This window comes from Aspergillus versicolor (assembly GCF_001890125.1).
Source record: "Aspergillus versicolor CBS 583.65 unplaced genomic scaffold ASPVEscaffold_4, whole genome shotgun sequence".
Lineage (NCBI taxonomy): Eukaryota > Fungi > Ascomycota > Eurotiomycetes > Eurotiales > Aspergillaceae > Aspergillus > Aspergillus versicolor.
Genome location: NW_024467527.1, coordinates 321,204 through 340,208, shown reverse-complemented (window position 1 = coordinate 340,208; position 19,005 = coordinate 321,204). Strand labels below are relative to the sequence as shown.

Genomic DNA, 19,005 nt, shown 5'->3' with positions numbered 1-19,005 from the left:
TGATCAAAGGGAGGAAGGGAGGGTGGAGGGTGGACACTGGGCGGCGGACGATGGACTGGACAGAAGGAAAATGAAAATCGGAAAATCAAATGAAACCAGAAAATAAAATAATACGGAGTAAGGTTCACTTTAATCTTCCAGAAGACCAGAAAGGGGGACTGATGCAGATGAAAAGGAGCGGGGATTTCTCCCAGGACTCAGTCTCGGTTCACTCTGCGTCCAACAAGGTTGAAGACAAGAATAGCTAGCTAGAAACCAAAAGACCTGCTAACCAGCCCAAGTCCTGGCTTATTATTATTATTTTCTTCCTGAGAAGAGCAGCAGCCTGACGACTGTTCTCCAGGGGTGTGAAGAATTCGGCCTGTCATTCCTGACCCACTGTGCACGCGGACGGTTTCATGCACCAGACAACGTGGGCCAAGAGCAGATGTGGATGGATCGGCCTTTGGGGCGATCAAAGAACCTGGCCTCGTCCTGCAGACTCCGACCAGGATGCCGCCTTACAGAGGCTCGACCACTATTTCATTCCAGGCGTGATTGATCTCCCTGGCATCTGCCACAAGAGCATGCTTACAGATGGGCTTCGGAACCAGGTGAGGCAGGGTTAAGGCAACTTGAAGAGCGTTATACTGAGGCCAGTGGGTTACAATGGGCTATGCTGGACGGTCGTAATCCAAATACCCAAAATTACACCGACTCCCACATCGGACGATCAGCGGGCGTCGCTGTTTCCGTTCCTGAGGCCAGAATCCCAGCTTACTTCCGAGTTGACTCAATTTTGCTCTCTCGCCTTTTTCGAGCCACAACAATAATGCCCTCGGATCAAAACTCAGAGCTCCTTGCTGGAAAGTTACTTTCCAATCCTCCGACTCCTACGCTTGAAGTCAAGGATGGGACGCCCTTTGGACCTGCATCAGCAACGTGGCCAGCGCAAACCCTCCCGCCAGCGACGCCGAGCCAGGCCGCCCGCCCGCACAAAGCACCTTCCAATTTCGGCAATTAATCCTTCAGCTGGCTTTTCGAGAAGCCCCATCCGGCTTGACAGGCAGGCCAATCAGCACTTCAGGCACCCGGCCTCTTTCCCATTCCGGACTAGGGGTGTTTAGCCCCCCACCCCCAGCCCAACATCGCAGTTCAAGCAGGATTTGCGTGCTAAAACGTTTCCCGCTCTTCCTTGCGACCGAAAGCTGATTCGACCAAGCATGAAAAGATGGATCTCTTGGTGATGTTATCCGTACGACGACGTTATCGTTCCCTTGCTCCGTTAGTTGTGCCTTTTCTGCCCACGTGGAATTCCGGAGCCTGAACCCTTGTGCGAGGGAGCCAAGGGGGCTATTGAAGGCACCCAAATCACGTGAACCAAGCATTTTCCTGATGCAGATCGATTCTTGCTCTCACGAGTCATGAAAGTTCCAGAGCAAGCACTTGGCAGCGTCAAGCAAGGGTTCTTCTAACTTTTATTACTTTTGGGGGGCAGAATCAAAACTAGCTTCTGGCTTGTATAAGCCTGGATTCAACTATGGGCTATCAAGTCAACTATGGCAGATTCCTCATTTTGTCCCCAGTGGGCCGGTTGATATCGGCAACAATGCCCAATAATCGTCATTTTGACGCGATGCAATTAATACGCATCATTCAAACTAGAACGACGCTAAACCCACCTTGTGGGCTTGAGTGTGGCTGAGTGGCCTGAGGGATCGAATCCTCCAGAGCTGTGTGGTTGAGATCCATGCGGTTCCACGTGGACACACGTGGAAAGAAGCGACCGTCTCTCAGGCGCCTTGGCTTCCAGTCCGCCGTTTGGAATCGCCGCTTGAGCCGGATCTCACGCTCTCGAGCCTTGTTATTGGTACGAATTCTCCTTGCGCCGTTTCTCACTTCCCCAGAACTGTTGGAAAGGAATTGGTGATTGGACACTCTGCTCGGGGTCATTGCAGCCCCCGAAGTCGGTATTTCGTTATTTGCTCGGACCCGAGACGGCGGCGTCCTTTCCCCATCGAACCCTCCCTGCCTCTCCCGTCCTACATTCTTAGTTTCGGCAAAAGACGGTATACAAAGGAATCCCCCAATAATATACAGTGCTCCAGAAAGACAGAGTCAGTTTACACCTTTACAAGAGCCGCGCGGACCGCGACAACTCTTGGTAGTTGGTGCAGAGTATGCCCCAAATTCCTGGATCTGACAGGTCACTTCGCGACACAAGACGTTGCAAGTCGCTTTCCGATCGTTCAAACAAGCTAAGGAGATGGAGTGTCCTTTCTGCCAAAAGACCCTGGAGGCGGAGACTTGAACGACAGTCCTTGTCGCTATTATTTACTACGGAACTCCCTGCGGCTCAAAATCAAACCTCTCAGTCGAGAATTCATCAAGGGTTTCGCCGAGGTGCAAAAATAGCGATGACAAATACGCGAGTCATGGACAATCCATTCTCAATCCTCCATCGATCCTTCCTTGGCCTTTCGAACTCAAGTGCCCACCCGGATGAGCAACCATGAAGCGGTGAGCGCTAAGCACCGAGTTTCTTAAACCATGTTATCCAGAATTCCAGATCCACCTGATTTGTCACAAACTACTTACAACTCAAGAGACTAAATTCTACACAGTACGGCAGCCCATCACCTCGGTGAAAAGCGGAGGGGTTGTATGGTTGCTATTTTGTTAGGTGCGGAAGAACTGCAACAGGTGCATACTGCATCCGGTCATTATTCATGCTAACCTACTGGGTTCTCTTCGGCAACAAAATTAAAATAAAATAAAGGTCAGATTAGTCCGGACCCCAATTTCTCTCGAGACTTTATCACAGCGTCTGAGCTCGGAAACTCAAAAACATGGCGATCACTGATCGTCGCACACTTGCGCCAAAAGACGGGGTGTTTTCTGTTCGCAAAACCAAAGCCTGCCTCCAACTTCTGATAATAGAGTTCGAAAAGACGTTCGAGACTCCAGAGTCAATAATATCCAGCCGCCGAGTATGAATCCGGTGGCTTGGATCCCTCACAGTTTCGGCGAGTTTATTCTTCTGTCAGATTTGCGGCTGAAGCTAAAATTTATTGGCCTGGAAGTCGAGACTCAACTCTTATCTTCCCTCAAACTTCGTAAAACAGTTGGTTTTGCTTATCGCCGATGTCGATACCTGAAAACGAGGATGCGTAATCTCCAAAACCAATCCTTCCATCGCCAGCTCAGCCGCGGGTGAGACGCAACAAGTAGTTGACGCTCAGTCCTCGCAAATCCTTCAAACATTGAAAACCACGAGATTTCTCAACTTGAACTTGTCCCTTTCAATAATTTAATTCCGAGTTAACAACTACCGAGACACGGCTCGGGCTACTAGCTGAAACAGATATCTCGTCATTAATATTATGGCTCTATGATAGCCGGGCCTTATAGGGTGTATATTCGGCAATTCCCGCTGCCAACAACCCACTTCGTCCTCGATAGGGGATATTCTCTCAAGTCACAAGCGTTCGGCTGGGGTTGGAGCACAGACTCCGTAACCGTATCGTTACAGGCCTTTCATCTGCGGAGTGTGGTTTTGTGGCAGATTGTTTGTTTGCTTTGAGAGTTGACACCAATAATACAGTGACCTGGGGTGAAGTTGCCAAATTCAGCCAGCTGCATAAGTGGGTCTGTCAGGTCTCGTAATGACAAGCAATATCGGAGATGGTCTTCGAGTTTCTACCATTATTGTTCTCATGCTTTTCGGTTGGGGTGGCCGCCTCCAACTACGGAATGTCGTCAAAGCCATCGGAGTACACCGTATGCTATCGGGCTCATGAGGTCCTCAACATGCGGTCCACCTCTCTTCATTCATTGTGGTGCTGAAACAAAATGATGGGGAAGGAGTGGGTCAGCAAACAGCACAATCCAAATCACTACTAGTCAAATTATGATGTGAGAACCACGTGGCATTAAGAATGGCTAGCCAAACTTTATGCTCCATGGTTTGTCCGGCCCTTTTTTTTTGGACGCCCAACGCAGAGAATATTGTTTGAACGACGAAGAGCCCTATACCGAACCAGAACATCAAATGTACGGCTGTATGAATGGCATGAGTGTGATGGGGAATCGCTTGCTCACTGTCAGGCATGATCCTTCATTCGTCTCTTGGCGTCCCAGATCAACAGACCTGTCCGTCCCCATTCGACTAAAATGACCCCACCAGGCACCTGTCAACGTTTGCCTCCAGTAAATAATGTATGCGACTGGGAGCCTCTTGTCCGGCCATTATAGGGATAGCCGGTGGCTATCAATATCAGTGCGTTCTCCGACCTGCAGATGAGGAAAGTTGGTGTAAGACCGTAACAATAACCTAACCCCAGTTTGAGGACGATACATTAAGCTGTAGAATATCCCAAAGACCGTCTCAAAACAGAAAGTATTTCAAATATTTTATTCAGTTACAGGCCTTGTTTTGATTTTCTCTTTACGAAGTTTCGGTGAAGCCGTGCCGAAACCGCCTTCTTCCTGGCCACCTTATGGACCGTATGATGAGACCCGTCCCGAAAAGAAATGTCACGGACTCACAACAGGGAGGATTCAGAACCCGTCCTTTGCCGCTACAGTGGGGATGTTCAGCCTCCACAGCCCAACGGCTTTCCCGCATCTCCAGTCGCAGGCCGCTTTCTTTTACTCCTCCAAGCAGCGCAGAAGGTTCTTCAGCGCTAGAAGGACGCCTCGGGCACTTGAAAGTGAGGCGCAGCCGAAGAACCAAAGACGTGTCATATCAATCCACCAAAGGTCTGACGCTGCTCTTCGAGAATATGACAGGGTGCACAGATACAAGAAGATGAACACCAGCGTCAGATTGGCAGGTTGGCGTCTTTTTCCGTTTGACTTGTTTCAACAGGTTTCAGCCTCCCCCTTTCTAGCTTCTTTGTTCCGTGGACTGGTTGACTTGACCCCCTTTTTTCCTCCCCGTGGACTTCTACTATTGACGACGACAATCCCAAGAGAGAAGATTATGAAATCAGGCGTGTCCACTGTTAATCCATGGTTCTGGAAATGATTTAATCTCCGTCGGCGGAATATGATATCAATCCCGCCCTGTGCCTGTGGTGATGCCGACCCCTGGCGAAGGATGGCCCCTTACAGGCCAAGCCCCTAGAAAATTCCAGAATGCTTCTCGAAGACGGCCAGAAGCCTGGTCATCCCGTGTCGTGTTTCAAGCGGGGACACTATCGACCGCATTTCGCAAATGCAGGGGATTGAGGCTTGATCAACAGTTTCGTGTGTGGCCCTTTGTGACTGGCTGGGCAGAGGTTCAGTCTGAGATCAGATTTCCTCTGAATCAGTGACAAACGGCAAAGTTCTGTGGTTCGACTGCAAGCTGAGTTTTTGCTTTCCTTCGAGTTTCAGCGTGCCAAACCGGCTCAACCTTCCAATTCCAGAAGCTGACATGTCTTTCAAGTTCGAACTTTGATCTGAACATTCGATGCTTTGTATGATAAGTCTGACTACTAGACCTAGTATTTGATCCTCGAATACGCAGTACGCGGTAACAATTCCCGCCGGAGAAGTTCGGCAGATCGCTCGCTCGAAAATTCGACTCCGGATTTCCGAGTGCGGTTTAGTTACGAGAGAAACACGTGAGGATCTTCGCAGGGCCTTGTGACACCGCATTTTCTTTCCGTCCTAGCCTGTATTCCACGTTTGCGCTAGTAACATTTTTCTGCCTCGGTCAGGGCCACCTTGGTCGCTTTGGTTTCCACGGTATTGGGAAAGTCTTGAGTCCAAGGACCATGGTTAAACCTTCTTCACCCAAGATTATACGAAGTCCTGTGGCAAATCAAAGGCAAAAAAATCGATCGATCGGAACCAGCCGAAACTCTGGATGAATCAGCATTCAGCAACTCAGCTTCGTCTGGTCATCATTAGATCAGCGCCGATTATCAAATCCGGAAATGGTAGTTGACTAAGGTATGATGGCACAGTTCGCCATAGTGCAGAAGGATGCCAAGAGTGGACACGAAGACATTACTACAGGGCTTATGAGCAGGAATCTGTGCACAGCAATAAAATAAGGGATTTAGGGCCTTGGTCGAGCCCTATCTCAGGCGAGATGATAAGGATTCAGGAGCGTGGGACCTTGGCCCAATTGAGAGCCATCATCTTTGATGCTGATGCTGATCCTTGCTGTCCACGCGAGAAAGCGAACAGACGGAGTCGAACTAACAGCGACGGGGTGAAGGGAAACAACAGGGAGTTATCTTGGTCGTGATACTCGATCCGGTTAGTTGCCCTGGAATCCTGAGATACTGTGCTTGGCGCAATGCCAGTCGTCAGTTGGCAAAGATATGCGAACGATGGCGAAATACGATGCCCATGGCTATTAGGGTTATTATAGCATCATTCGGTACGACGACGACGCCGCCGCATACTGGTCAGGCATGGATATGAATTGGCTGCAAAGGGAGGACATGTACTGTATACCGTGAGTAACGGGGGACTTACAGTCAGACATGCAGCTAACAGGTGACAGACGCACTATCCCACAATCATGCAATTATCTCCTCCGACTGGATGCTATCCTCAGAAGCATCATTCATATTCCTGATCAAGTCGCATCTTGCCATCTCCGTCCTGCGGCAGATAAATTAATTTAACCCAATGTTATGCATTAGTGCAAACTTGACAGCTCTCCTCCATCCTTTAAAACGGTCCACGGCTATTCTCCAATCTCCGTCCGTCTACTCACGACTACGAACTGACAAAACATAAAATATCCCTACCATTATTTCCCCGAACTGTGCTCTCCAATTCGGATCGATAAGTCTCCGTTCAGTTGCACAACCTTCCAGTCCCTCTTTACCCTATTTGTTCTTCTTGGATTGCGAATCCTGTGTAACGCAACGCAAGCCACCTGGCGCTGGCAGCATCTGCCTGCTGTGAATCGTGGTGTCCCCCTATCCCGTCTGCATCGCATCCGACGCCTCCGGCTCTCCTCAGCGTGGTTCAGCTTCAACTCTCCAGCAGGGCTGCTCTGCTTATTGCCTACGGAGGTCGTCGGACTCTCACTCGATTCTCAGCAGCCATTTCTGCAGTGATAATGCAGGTAGGCGTGCATGCATTCGTAGCTACTGCGGTACATATGCATTATTGGCGTCTTTTCGAGCAAAAAGGCCTAGAATTGCAGCGTTTCGCCAGCACGGGGGGGGGGCAAACATGCCGATCGCTGAGGTCCAAGCATACATATATGAATCTACCTATAATAGAACTGAGCAGCCTGGCGTACTCTGGCTCTGGACTTTAAAGCTCCTTGCTCCCGCTGATTAATCCCAGAGTAGTGCGTGTGGTTACAAGTGCCTGGTTGCTGATGTCTGCCTAGATGGGCTGCATGTGACTCTCCCAACATGGAAGGTGCATTTCTTCCACATTGTTGTCGTCGAAGGTGAGTGAGTCGTTGCTGCCATTTGGTGATCTCACCTGTTGGAATGCTTGTTTCGCTTCGAAGCATTTACTGTAACCAGTATATGCGGGGATATATATCGTCGCCATCTGAAATGCCTAATCGAAACGCTACTCAGCTAGCACGTTGATCAGCCCACCTACTATAATTACGAACTGCTGACATTGGTGCGTACGAGCCGTCGAGTATCAAGGAAATATACGGAGTACAACGACTTAGTGACCTTATCCGCCGATATTCCATACAAGCTTGTCCTGAAAAAGATAACCTCAATGCGGCATATTATGGAACTCGGGCGGGCGATGAAACACACTCACCCTCTTACTACCAATTCCCCAACTCCCCCACCTGGGAGCATCTTCATTGTGAACCTCTCCTGTGTCTGAAAACCCAAATCTAGACCACACCGACCAAGCGTATGTTGTGAGGCTGTTTACGAAAGAGCGGAGACCCTGGTGGCTTTCCACGTGGATAATCGGGGGGATATGTGAAACGATCCGGCCCGCTCAGCGATATGTATACATCTAACTACGTAGTATAGACATGTGATGATGAGGAGGCACGGATTAAACCACGCTTGGAGATCGGACATATATCTTGTTTAGGAGAGATCTGATATATACATACATGATAGATCGACGCAGGAGTGACTCGACGACGGTCTGATTTTAGTCTTTGCAGTGCCCCGAGTCTGGAACGGACAATCATGTTTTAAAAACCATAAGATAAAGTTGATATATTAACAACGGAGGTCTCACTATACTACGTAGATTGCACTAAGATCGACTGGCATGAACCATATCGACCACCGTAGGGTTGAGTCTGAACTGTCTGACTCTGTGACAAAAGGTCTCGGGGTCGGGCACGGCATTGACATGCAAGTTCGTAGCCGGGGGGTCGTGGGGACGACCCCCACGGCCCACGTACTTAAAACAAGCTACATTCAAACAGGGACTGGGGACGAACCTGCGACACTAGGTCCGCGCCGCACGGGAAAGGAAGCTTTGAGAAAACTTGGAAATCACGGACAATTAGATACGATGTCTATACGCTGTTAGGTACCTAGTCTATCTAGTCTACCGGTATCACTAGTAAGTATCAACTGTTCTAGCCATCACGCCACCATCTGCCTAGAGATCCCCCAGTCCCCGCCATATCGACTACCTCCTCGAAGCTGATCTCGACGCGGAACATGCGTCCGTCTGCGGTGCCACTGCCTCCTCCAACGGGACTGATGAGTCCCCAGCTCACGAGCCGTTCCCAGGCTTCGCGGGCCACGTCGCGGCCCCAGACACGACCAGGAGTCACAGACGCTCCGGACACAGAGGCCGACGTTTTGGCCGATGTGAGGAGTCGGACGTACTCCGCGTATGCGGCGGGGAAGGATAGCGCCAGTGGGGCAAGGTCTTGGGTCTGGGTGGTTTCGAGACCCGGGTCGTATAGTGCTGTTAGACGGGTCGCCGCCAACAGGAGGGAGAGGGGAAGGGATGAGGGGCTTGAGGATGCGGTCATGGATGCTGAGAAGGGAAGCGGTGCGGGATCAGGGCAGGAGAGGGGGTTGTCCGAGAATGAGCCGGGGGTGGGGACTTGGGCAGATGGGGTGATAGAGCTGTGATGGAGTTCGGTGATGGCAATCAGTGCGCTTGTGAAGAATTCCTTGACTGACTTCGTTTGGTGATATATCCGGCGTAAGTGCGTTTGGAATGTTGGATCGGTCCACAGTCCCTATCAGTCGCGTCAGCTACTAGTCTTATATTGAAACAGCCTTGCCGTGTTTTACCTGCAGATACGCCCTCCACCCCTCCAGAGCTGCCCTCCAGCTGCCCGACTTGGGGATCGATAGCTCGTCGGCGCTGAGGCCTTCTGGCAACTCCACGGCTTGGTCCTCAAGATCCAGCCCAGCAAGGCAGGCCTCGGAAAATACCTCGAACGTTCTCGGCAGCGGAACATAAACAGATCTGTGACTGAACCGACTTTTGACTCGTTTCTCTAGCATCTCCGTCACGTCCACCTTGGTGGTGACGCCGAGCACTGCCAATGGGGCCTTTCGAGCCTGCGCGATATCAAACAAATTATACAGTAGCGTCTGACGAGGATGTGTGACGAACAAGTCGAATTCATCAAGGACGATGACAATTGACTTCGCTGTCGTCGTCATCCCATCCTGGTTGCCCGAAGAGCCTTGCAGCTCTTCTGGATGTGAGAGAAGCGCAAGAAGTGTAGCCATGGTGTCGGCGTAGCTGGTCACCTTTCCCGCCTCCTCTTCTGTATCAGTCTCGCGACCGAGCTGCCGCCATATTTCACGTAGCGCCAGCCGGTCATCTGTATGTAAGAAGCCATTGAGTCGGACGACATGGAAATCATTCTTGTGCTCTTTAGCCAGAGAGGAGACGATGGTTTCTATAATGGTAGTCTTCCCTGACCCGCGCGACCCAAGAACAAGCATCGAATTGCCCTCTCCAACCGTCACAGTTTGCTCGAGAAGATGATGCACCTTGTGATACTCAGTTTCCAGTCCCTGCAACGGGACAAGCCTCTTCCCGTTCAGTTTCTCAATCAATATCTTTGTCAGCAACTGTACTTCTCTCGCGTAGCCATTGCGAACAAATTGCTGAAACCGCTCAGCATACGCAGGCAAGGGCTCCTCTGGTGGCTCCTCATCCTGCCCATTTGGCTCCTCTCGAATAAGGTCATGTTGCAGCTGCATGCCGACGAGATCATCCAATCCATCCTGATAATTGTCTGGAGACGGCGACTCTCTATCCCTGTCACCGCCATCCTTCCCAGCCCCCGCAAACCGCACAGAAGCCCTCTTCGCTTTCGTCCTTGTACGTCTCTTCGCACGAGGCTCCGGCGATCCAGCCGCCGACTCCTCTTCCTCATAGTTATTATCATCATCCTCGTCCGTCTCCGATATGTGCGGTGACTGTTGACGCGGGCGCACAGTCCCAGACGTTGACCGAGTCGGCGTACCCGCATCCGCAGCTGTATCCTCAGCTATAGGCGCAGATTCGGACGTAGAAGCCGGCGCCGCCTTCGGCGTAGCCCGTGTCTTTCGGACAGACCGCGTGCGCACAGGCGGTTCATCCTCGAACCTCTGCGGTGCTTTTCGCTGTCTTCCGCTCGATCGCAAGCTTGGCCTCGAAGGGGTTGTGTTCTCGGCGTTGTTTGACTCGACATTTTGCGGCGTTGTGTCATCCTGCATCGCGGTGTCTCCGTCCTCGTTTAGGGAGGCATCGGATACCCTCCTCCGCTTTGCGGTGCGCGGGTCCTTCATGGTTGGCGATGGTCGGGGAAGGGAAGGGAGTGAGGGCTGTGCGCCGCGTGGCCCGAAGTTGGACGATATGGCGGGATTGAAATTGGTCAAATTCGTAGTAGAGTAAGTAACTAGGCTTCAATGGCGCGTAGAATCGAAGGCAAGTCCGTTTCGATGAGCGCAGCGCTCGACGGCTGGCTGGTATGAGAAATGTCTGCGGATGTTTTACGGACACAAACTCGGGGTGTATATATATTCTTATTCGTTAGTGTAGGCCGAAATGGTCAGTATATGATGAAATGCACACCTATCACCAAGTTTTATTCCACGATGTGGAGATTTGAAGTTGTTTGAGGATGCTCGGAGCTTGGGTTGGATGGTTCGTTGCTCAATAGTCAGGCCGGAAATTGTATGCCTTAGGCAACACGCGTGACGCGAAGTCAGGTGGTGTTGACCATAGAGATGGATTATGTTCTCGGCGTTATAAATTACTATCTATCAACTGTGCAGCGTTGTCTACTTTTGATTATGCGTAAAAATAAACGGATCTGAGAATGTGAGGGTCTTGCCCCCATTCATATTGGACAGCTAAGCTGACTGTAGGCTATCCCTATCAGTGGTATTGGAAGAGATAAAGAAAGTAATAAAGACAAATCATGAAGCAAAAGGCTGTGCACAAGTATTCGCAGTGGCCATAGTTCTCCTGATCCTAAAGATACCGTAGCCCATTAGATATTTCCGCCGAACGCGCCGAATACGCCGTCCTCAAACCCACCACGAGAATAAAACACGTAAGCCCATGAAGAACGCCGGTCCATTCCAATCGTTTACAAGTCAATAAAAGAAATAAAAGTAATAAGAACAAGAAGAAAAAGCAAATATGTTGTCTGAGGTATCAACAGCCAATCGTTTGTGCAGACCCCCAGAGACATGACAGAGTGGTGATTTAGGAGACGGGAGGGGGGTGTGCAGTCTGCGTTGAGCCAGGAACGTCTTTCATCGCGATGTCCGATGTAGTCGGGTTCCCGAACTGAGCCGTTGAGTCAATCTCCGGATGTGTGTTGTTTGCCATGGTCAAACCATCCCGCCTTTCTGAAGGCTGGGCAGGTGGAGTGGGAGGCGGCATCGCGGTGGTCTGCGCCTGTGTTTTCTCGGTTGTTGGAGGCTTCAACGAGCCCCTTCGACTGAGATAATCACCTAGACTCAGCTTCTTCTTCACAGGACTAGGGGCCACCACTCCCGCTCCAGGTAGAGTGGTCGTGGCGGAATGCTGTGAGGGCGCTTCTAAGGTGGATGGCGACGATACGGCCGAAGACTTTGCGGAGTTTGGGCTGGTGGCCGACGGTAGAGAGGGGGCGGTGGCTGAAGGAAGAGGGACGTGGAGATCCACGCGGGGGCTTGTAGCTTTACGCTCAGGTATGCGAGCGATATGTGCCGCGCTCGAGGGCCAAGGTGACGGTATCGGCAACGGCTTCCCTTGCCCACGCCCATGGGATGGCGAGGTATCCACAGATGTTTGCGACCTTGCCGAGGACGCCCCCGTGGGTGACTCAAGGTCTCGCATTTCCACATCTTCCTTTTCCCCCGAGACACTGGGTGTTGTAGCAGTGGGGGTAGCGACTGCTGGAGGGTTTGATAGCCTTTCATGCAGAGCCTTAGCCGACTGAGAGACAGGCTGTTGCTCACCGGTATTCTCAAGTCGAATCCGGTCACTATGACAACGTTTAAGCAGGCGCTGGGTGAGGGGAATGAAGCTTGGCCGCTTGGAGGAAGGAGGTGAGAGTATCATGCCATTAGCGGTCTCTAGCTCCGTCTGAACAGCGGAGTCGACGTATTGAGACTGAATGTGTGGGTAGCGCATCGAAGGCGTACTGGGGCCAGAAGGTTTCCGCGGGGACCCGTGACCGCCAGCAGATAATGGGGGTGAGTGTGATATGCGTTCAAAGCCGCCCGGCCCGGGTGTTTGAGTCGACTGACCACTAACACGCTTCCTCCGTTTGTGGGATGTCTGTTGGTCTTGTTCCAATTGTTGGAACTTCTTTTCTGCAGCCGCGATCTTGCGCCTTTCGCGAGCAGATAACTCGGAATCCCCAAAGGCAAAGCCTTCAGTGGGCGTTTGCATACTAGGTGTCAGATCGCGGCTACGGGTCTGTCCACGAGTGGAGCCCGATGCAGAACGGCTGTCAGCGTGATCATCTTCCTCGGGATTCTTGATGGTTTCGCTTCCAGCACGACTGTTGTTGGCCGGCGGTGATGCGTTGGATTTGCTTTTCGTTTTCCTTCGCCTATGTGCTTGCTTGATGCCGCCATCAGCGAGTTTGGGATGCCGCCGACGATCCAGATTTGAAAGTAAGCAGTTATGAGGAGGGATACATGCACAGCCACCAAAATTAGCCAGCACATTGCTTATACAAATAGCAGCCATTTCCTGCACACCATCACCAGGCTCTTGTTTGACGAGGTCATTGGTAGGTCCAAACAGCTGTGCATCTAGATACCATGTGGCGGTGATTTCTGAATCGGGCGCAATGTCCTCTTTGGCGACAAAGCAGAAATGATACTCCACGTCATTCGTAATATAGGTCTTCATTGTCACATTCGGTCGGCAAGATCGTCGCGCATAACGGAGAATGCTGCCCTCTTGTCGACTATCAATGTAGATTGGGAGCTGGGGATGGAAGAAGACAAACGGCTCAGGGTGTCGTAATTCCTGCCACCGGTTACTGGGATCAAGGGAATAGTCACGCAGTAGACCGATCTTCCCTGTAATCTCACCAACGATCTCATCTTTATGAACACCATCCTGGGTTTTGAGAAGTTTCCAAGTCGGATGTTTGCCATCGATTTCAGTATTAGAATCTGTTATTGATTCAAGTGATAGTGACGGCCAATGAGATCGGTCCAAGGCGGCACCAGACCTGGTGAAGATTTCCTCTGCAGCGCGACCATTCGCAGCCTGCGCAAGAGATACCGGATCTTTCAACCACGAGGCTAGATCTGCTGCTAGTGTCAAGTTGACAAAGAGATTGCCATCGATGTCGGCATGACCATGGTCCTGGTCATAAAGATGGATGAACTCATTGGAATATAAGGGAATTGAGGGGCCTGACGATTTAGTCGGGCTCATGGAGGCTGCAGTGCGCTTGCGCCCATCAGAGCTGAGAACCGGAATTCCGGACAGCGAGCTGACCGAGTGCGACGCGCGATGACCTGTCTTGGTCTTTTTGGACGGCAGCTGCTCGCGGCTGGTCGACTCTGACCGCTGATGAAAACCATTTACATGATCCCCGTGTTCCCTTACCTTCTTCTTGTGGCTCTTCGTCCCGGATCGTTTGGCTTTTCGGTCACCGCCATCGCTCTGCTCTCTGAGGCGCCTTTGTCGCTCCGTGGCGCGCCGACCATCGAGATGACGGGGCTCACAGTCAACACAGTTATGCACTTCTGGGACAGTCCGACCGTGGTAATAGCACTCGATGTGCTGCCATGTTTCGCAACCCTCGCAGAACACCGTGTTCCCATCGTCATCTTCGAACGCACATATACATTTGATGGTATACGGCTCCTCCTCGTCGGGTGGTGCCGAATCCGAGACAGCGCCGTTGACGATGGGTGAGTTCAGAGGGGCGGTGACCGGGAAAGGCTCCGTGGTTGGATGCGTGATGGCGATTGGGGAGGTCTCTGTCATAATCCGACAGAATACCCCCTGAAACAACTAATGCGAAGCGCGCTGGTGTCTGTACTTGCAAATGAGCGGCGTCTGGGGATCGATTATATCCCTGACCACATATCACAAGTACCACTGAAAAGTCTGCACTCGATGTAGTACCTGTTTTCAAAGGAAGGAAATATGCGATAAAACGATCAAGAAGAGGTTATCACGACCAAATATCCTTCAAGAATTGATGCGATGACAACTGGATAGACCGCCAATCCAGAACAGAGTTTAGAGGGTGGCAGCGCCTCGTTCAACTATGTCAGAATCCAACGCCGTTTCGATTATGAATAAAACAGAGTCGAGCGGTATACCGGTTCGAATAAATCGCGGGTTTAATAGGGGCGTCGTCCGCTGTGGCGTCTGCGACCGTGGGAAAAGAGGAACGTGTCGAGGGTCGAGAACCGAGAAATGCGAGTAGGCGAGCGAGGCATGAATCGCATGGAGGGTAGCGAAGAAAGAAGGCGGCGGCAGCGATGAGAAGTCGGCAAAGAAGACAAAATAATAGATAATATGGTGAATAAGAAAGGATGGTTGAGATAGGAGAAGAGAAGGGAGGTCAAGGGCGAGGGTGGATGAGATGGGAATGTGGGAGGGACACACGAAACAATGGAGGGAGGGACTCGAGGGGAGTAGCTGAGGTGGAGCAATGCTAGACAAGCGACGAAAGGTAATCGGTCGGTCAAGACGCAAAAGAAGCAAGAGATTGAAGAAGAGGAGGCAAAAGACTGAGGAAAGAGGAGGGAGAGTGAGAAGGCAGAGAGGACAGAGGCTAAAGCCACGGATGGGCCATTCAAGCGGCGCGTCCAAGACCAAGGTGAAAAAGGAAAAGCGCGGAATAATTTTTCCCACCCGATCGTGATTCTGGGGGAGGTGCTGTGGTCGATCAGGAGCTTCACGAGACTGCGCCGCTTATTAACTCTGCACCCAGCTATAGTCGCGAGCTATATGGCAGTTATGGTGGATAATAACACGGAAAGAACGGGAAAAGTAAAATCATGATGGGAGGGATGGCAGACACGGAACGCAGCAACGAGGAGGGGGTGTTGAGGCGAGCGAGAATCCTGTTGGAGGAACGAATGCGAGTTCGAAGGTGGCTGTTAGTGCCTTGTTTTCCAGGCCACAAGGCCATGGCTGCTGTTTGCAGGCAGGAATGTCAGTGCCTGAGGCATATAAGAGCTAGTCCAAAGGCGGCATAACGTAGTGCCAACTCCTGTTTTGGCATAGCGCAGAGCAACCGGGGGAAGCGATCGGGAGCCTAATCCACGGAAATGGCAGGCCGATCACGATCAGAAGAGATGGGATGGGTATGTCAGTAAAAGTAAAAGAAGATAAAGCTCTCCTACTGTTTTGTAAGTAAGGGGATAAAGAGGTAATATATTGACAGCAACCCGTGCGTGTCTTCGGCTGCCTTGGAAAGCGAGCACCGCCCCTCAGGTACAGCAAAACGATCCACTGGATGCCCCGAAAATGGGGAGCGGCTGGGAGACTGGAATGTGAGATGTGAACACATTTCAGTATAGTTGCAAGTAAGCATAACAATAAAGAGAAGCAAGGATGAAATCGCGCAAATAAACATTCCAGTGCACGGTGATGATGGATCCTGAACCAGGATGCGAGTGGGAGAAGGCATCAGACAAGTAGGTGGAAGCCAGGAGCCCGTCAGGTATATTGGGCTTCGTAATGATAATACCTTGATAGGCCTAACCGTGCGTGTAAAATAGAGTCAGCGGACCAGGAGCATCGTCCCGGAGAGTAAACATGACCGAGAAGGAATAGGCATCTTCAGAAGGCCGTGAATTGATGGAGAACTTGGGCTGGTGATAAGTGCAAGTGAGTGGGATAGTTTACGGTGGAAGGGAAAGGGTATAAAAGGAACAGGAAAAGTGAAAAGGGTGCAAGCAAAGGCATGACGGGCGACCTAAGTCGGCGGTAATAAGCAAGTCATCTGAGCCGAAAAAGGATTGGGGAAGTAACATGATCTCGTTCGTGAGCGGTGCGCAAGAAGCGAGAAACACAGAGGGGCTCGAGCAAGTGGCAACGGGCAACGTTGAGGCCCGGGAATCGTTGACAGTTGCAGGTAGGTGGTTGGTTATTATGGCTCAGTCGAGCTCAATAAAAGAACCAGAGGGTGAGAGGCAGAGGAAGGCTGACTTGATAGCACCACATGCGGGTAGGCGAAGAATGTGGACTGAGCGGGACACCCGAACCCTGATATCGGTGCATCCAATATTTTAGCTTTGGGGTGTTTTTGGCGAGGATTTATCCTCCTTTTTAGGGGGTGGGAATTCCGTGCGTGGCGAATTTAACAGGGCGGGGGAGAAACTAGCGGAGGATGCAGTGCGTTCCTGACGGGGTATGGACTGGCTGGCATTTGCCTTAGGCAACCCCATGCATCACCCGATCTTCCTACCTAGCGACAGATACTAGTGCATCTACGTTGGATTTCTTTTCTTTTCTTTTCTTTTCTTTTCTTTTTAAAAAAAGTCCAGTACACTTCAAAAGACCAAGGAATAATAAGCCATAAAATAGGAAGCAATATATTTGTCTACCGCCATGCCCTTGAATCCGTTGGTGGATAATAACAATGGGTGTTGGAGTACAATGGCCCGAACAAACGGTGCTTGAACAGCAATCAATGAAGATATAAGCTAAGGTCAACTTGCTGGAGGAATAATCCCAGGTAGGGCTGTGTAACCTCAAGGAATTGCACGCTGTGATGTAGGCGTAGGTGCAGTTGTTCCCTCGTCCTCACGCCCCCTTGTCCGCATTTCGATGGCTGCACCCCGAGGTTGATCTCCATCTAATCCACCTCGAAATTCGACTGGAGGTGTGTCTAACTCGGCAGACTTCTTTCGAATTGCGGCTACGAGCCGATGGCCACCGTACATGAGGCCAAACAGACCGACGGCAATGAAGCTAGGGATCGCGTTCCGGGGATTGAACTGGCTGCGGGGGGCGACAGCAATTTGCACGAGATTGAGCAGAATCAATATAACGCTAGTAACCAAAGCAAACCATGTTCCAAAGGGCTGGACGAAGGATTGATGCAAAGGCAAGATTGCTGCTTTGCGGACCTCTCGTCGGAATTGGATATAAGAGAAGCACGAACATATCCAGGAAAGATAAGCCGACGTAGTGATGAAAAACATGAGGTAGTTGTACGCAGCGGAACTCGAAGTGACCATGCACAAATACGCCAGCCATGTGAACCCCGACGTGATGCCCACCGACATGTAAGGAACATTCCATCGATTCCGAAACATAAACATTGCTGGGGCATGGCCGGTCTCTGCCATCGAACACAGCATGCGCGAAGATAGATGGAGAAAAGAGCGTCCGGACGCTACGGATGATAGGAAAATCAAACCTGTCGCAACCGCTGGTAGAAAATGGATTCCCGAGTCATTGATACCGACGACGTAAGGAGAGAGTCCAGCACCAGTACCGCTATTTGTGAGCGACTTATTATCATGAGAACTCATCACGGTAGTGGCCAACGCACTTATTGTGTAGAGTACGAACATAACAAGATTGCTGTTTCTGGTGGATTTGAAGATGCTATGTCCAGGCTCTGAATCACGTTGTTCGGCCCTTTGCACGGTCAGCTCCGGGACGAAGGCGAAAGCCACCGTACTGCAGAGGATACAATATAGTATACCAAGGAAGCGACCTAGGTCGCCTCTAAGCAGAAATTCATTGAAGGGGCCGGGCTGGATCCAATATTCAAATCCTCCCACTTTGGCATCGGGTTGAATGGCGCGAATCGCGAGGTAAAACGAGACAATGATGAGCCCGATCGTCGTGACGAATTTGATACCTGTAAAGAAGGCTTGCGATCTTCTAAAGATTTTGTCGGGCAGCATATTGAAGAAGAGTATCACAGCGATGACGGCACCCATGCGTAACGCAATACTGGAATCAGGTTCCCACAGTGCAAGGTTGACCATCGCCGTTGTGACTTCAAAGGGAACTAACACCGCCAGGGCAATCCATCGAAGATAGGATATAGAGAATCCCATGTGAGTTGAAGTGTAATGATAGGCGTGTGTGATCATTGCCCCATTGCGAGTGAGGGAGTGAGTTGAGATCTCGGCGATCGCAGTTGTCACACAATATACCAATGTCGATATGAATACAAAAGAGAAGATGAGCGATGCGGGACCGCCAACAGCAAGTGCTTGGCCTATCCCAACGAACACACCTGTCCCAAGTGTAGGTCCGACCGTCATGGTTTCCAATAAAAATAAGGATGAAGAATAGGCTGATAGGTCATGAACACATGGAAAGCTAGTGAGGAGTAGGTAGGGTCTTCACGATGAAGGGAGATGTAGAGGAGGCGTTTGGGCTGGGTAAGGAGCATCTCCTGGGCCTGCGGCCTCAGCTTGCTTGGTCCTTGCCTTTCGGGGGTTCGTTTCCATCGGGTGCAGGAGCTGAGGGGTGGGGGATCTTGCACTGACTAGCGATGCTGCTCGTCGAGGATAGGAAGGAACGATGGCTAGCTGGGACCCAAGATAAGTACTCGAGAACGAGGCAAAGTAAGCTATGCGGTAGACAGAAAGGTGTAAATACCAAACAAAAGCCAGATATAATGGGTATCACGTTCTATAAAACAAAAATCGAAAGGTA

General features: G+C 51.0%; 2 protein-coding genes across 2 annotated transcripts; both read right to left on the bottom strand.

Annotated features, from left to right (window-relative positions):
- Positions 1-8,428: 8,428 nt before the first annotated feature.
- On the bottom strand, positions 8,429-11,015 carry ASPVEDRAFT_40658 (origin recognition complex subunit 4). The gene is made up of 3 exons (XM_040812186.1): positions 10,972-11,015; positions 9,189-10,921; positions 8,429-9,133 (listed from the first exon to the last, which is right to left on the bottom strand). Exons 2-3 carry the CDS (start codon positions 10,683-10,685, stop codon positions 8,516-8,518), a joined length of 2,115 nt encoding a protein of 704 aa, XP_040666864.1. The 5' UTR covers positions 10,686-10,921; positions 10,972-11,015; the 3' UTR covers positions 8,429-8,515.
- A 192-nt stretch (positions 11,016-11,207) lies between these two features.
- Positions 11,208-18,608, bottom strand: ASPVEDRAFT_61606 (putative PHD finger and SET domain protein; the record flags this gene model as incomplete). Its single annotated transcript, XM_040815573.1, has 2 exons — positions 11,208-14,304; positions 17,247-18,608. 2 exons carry the CDS (start codon positions 18,606-18,608, stop codon positions 11,611-11,613), a joined length of 4,056 nt encoding a protein of 1,351 aa, XP_040666863.1. The 3' UTR covers positions 11,208-11,610.
- Between the last annotated feature and the right edge of the window lie 397 nt (positions 18,609-19,005).

Excerpts from the sequence above, each read along its gene's own strand:
- ASPVEDRAFT_40658 (XM_040812186.1), bottom strand. The coding sequence starts at position 10,685 with ATGAAGGACCCGCGCACCGCAAAGCGGAGGAGGGTATCCGATGCCTCC. Across the intron at positions 9,134-9,188 it reads GGTGGAGGGCGTATCTGCAG|GGACTGTGGACCGATCCAAC; the intron begins GTAAAACACGGC and ends CGCGACTGATAG.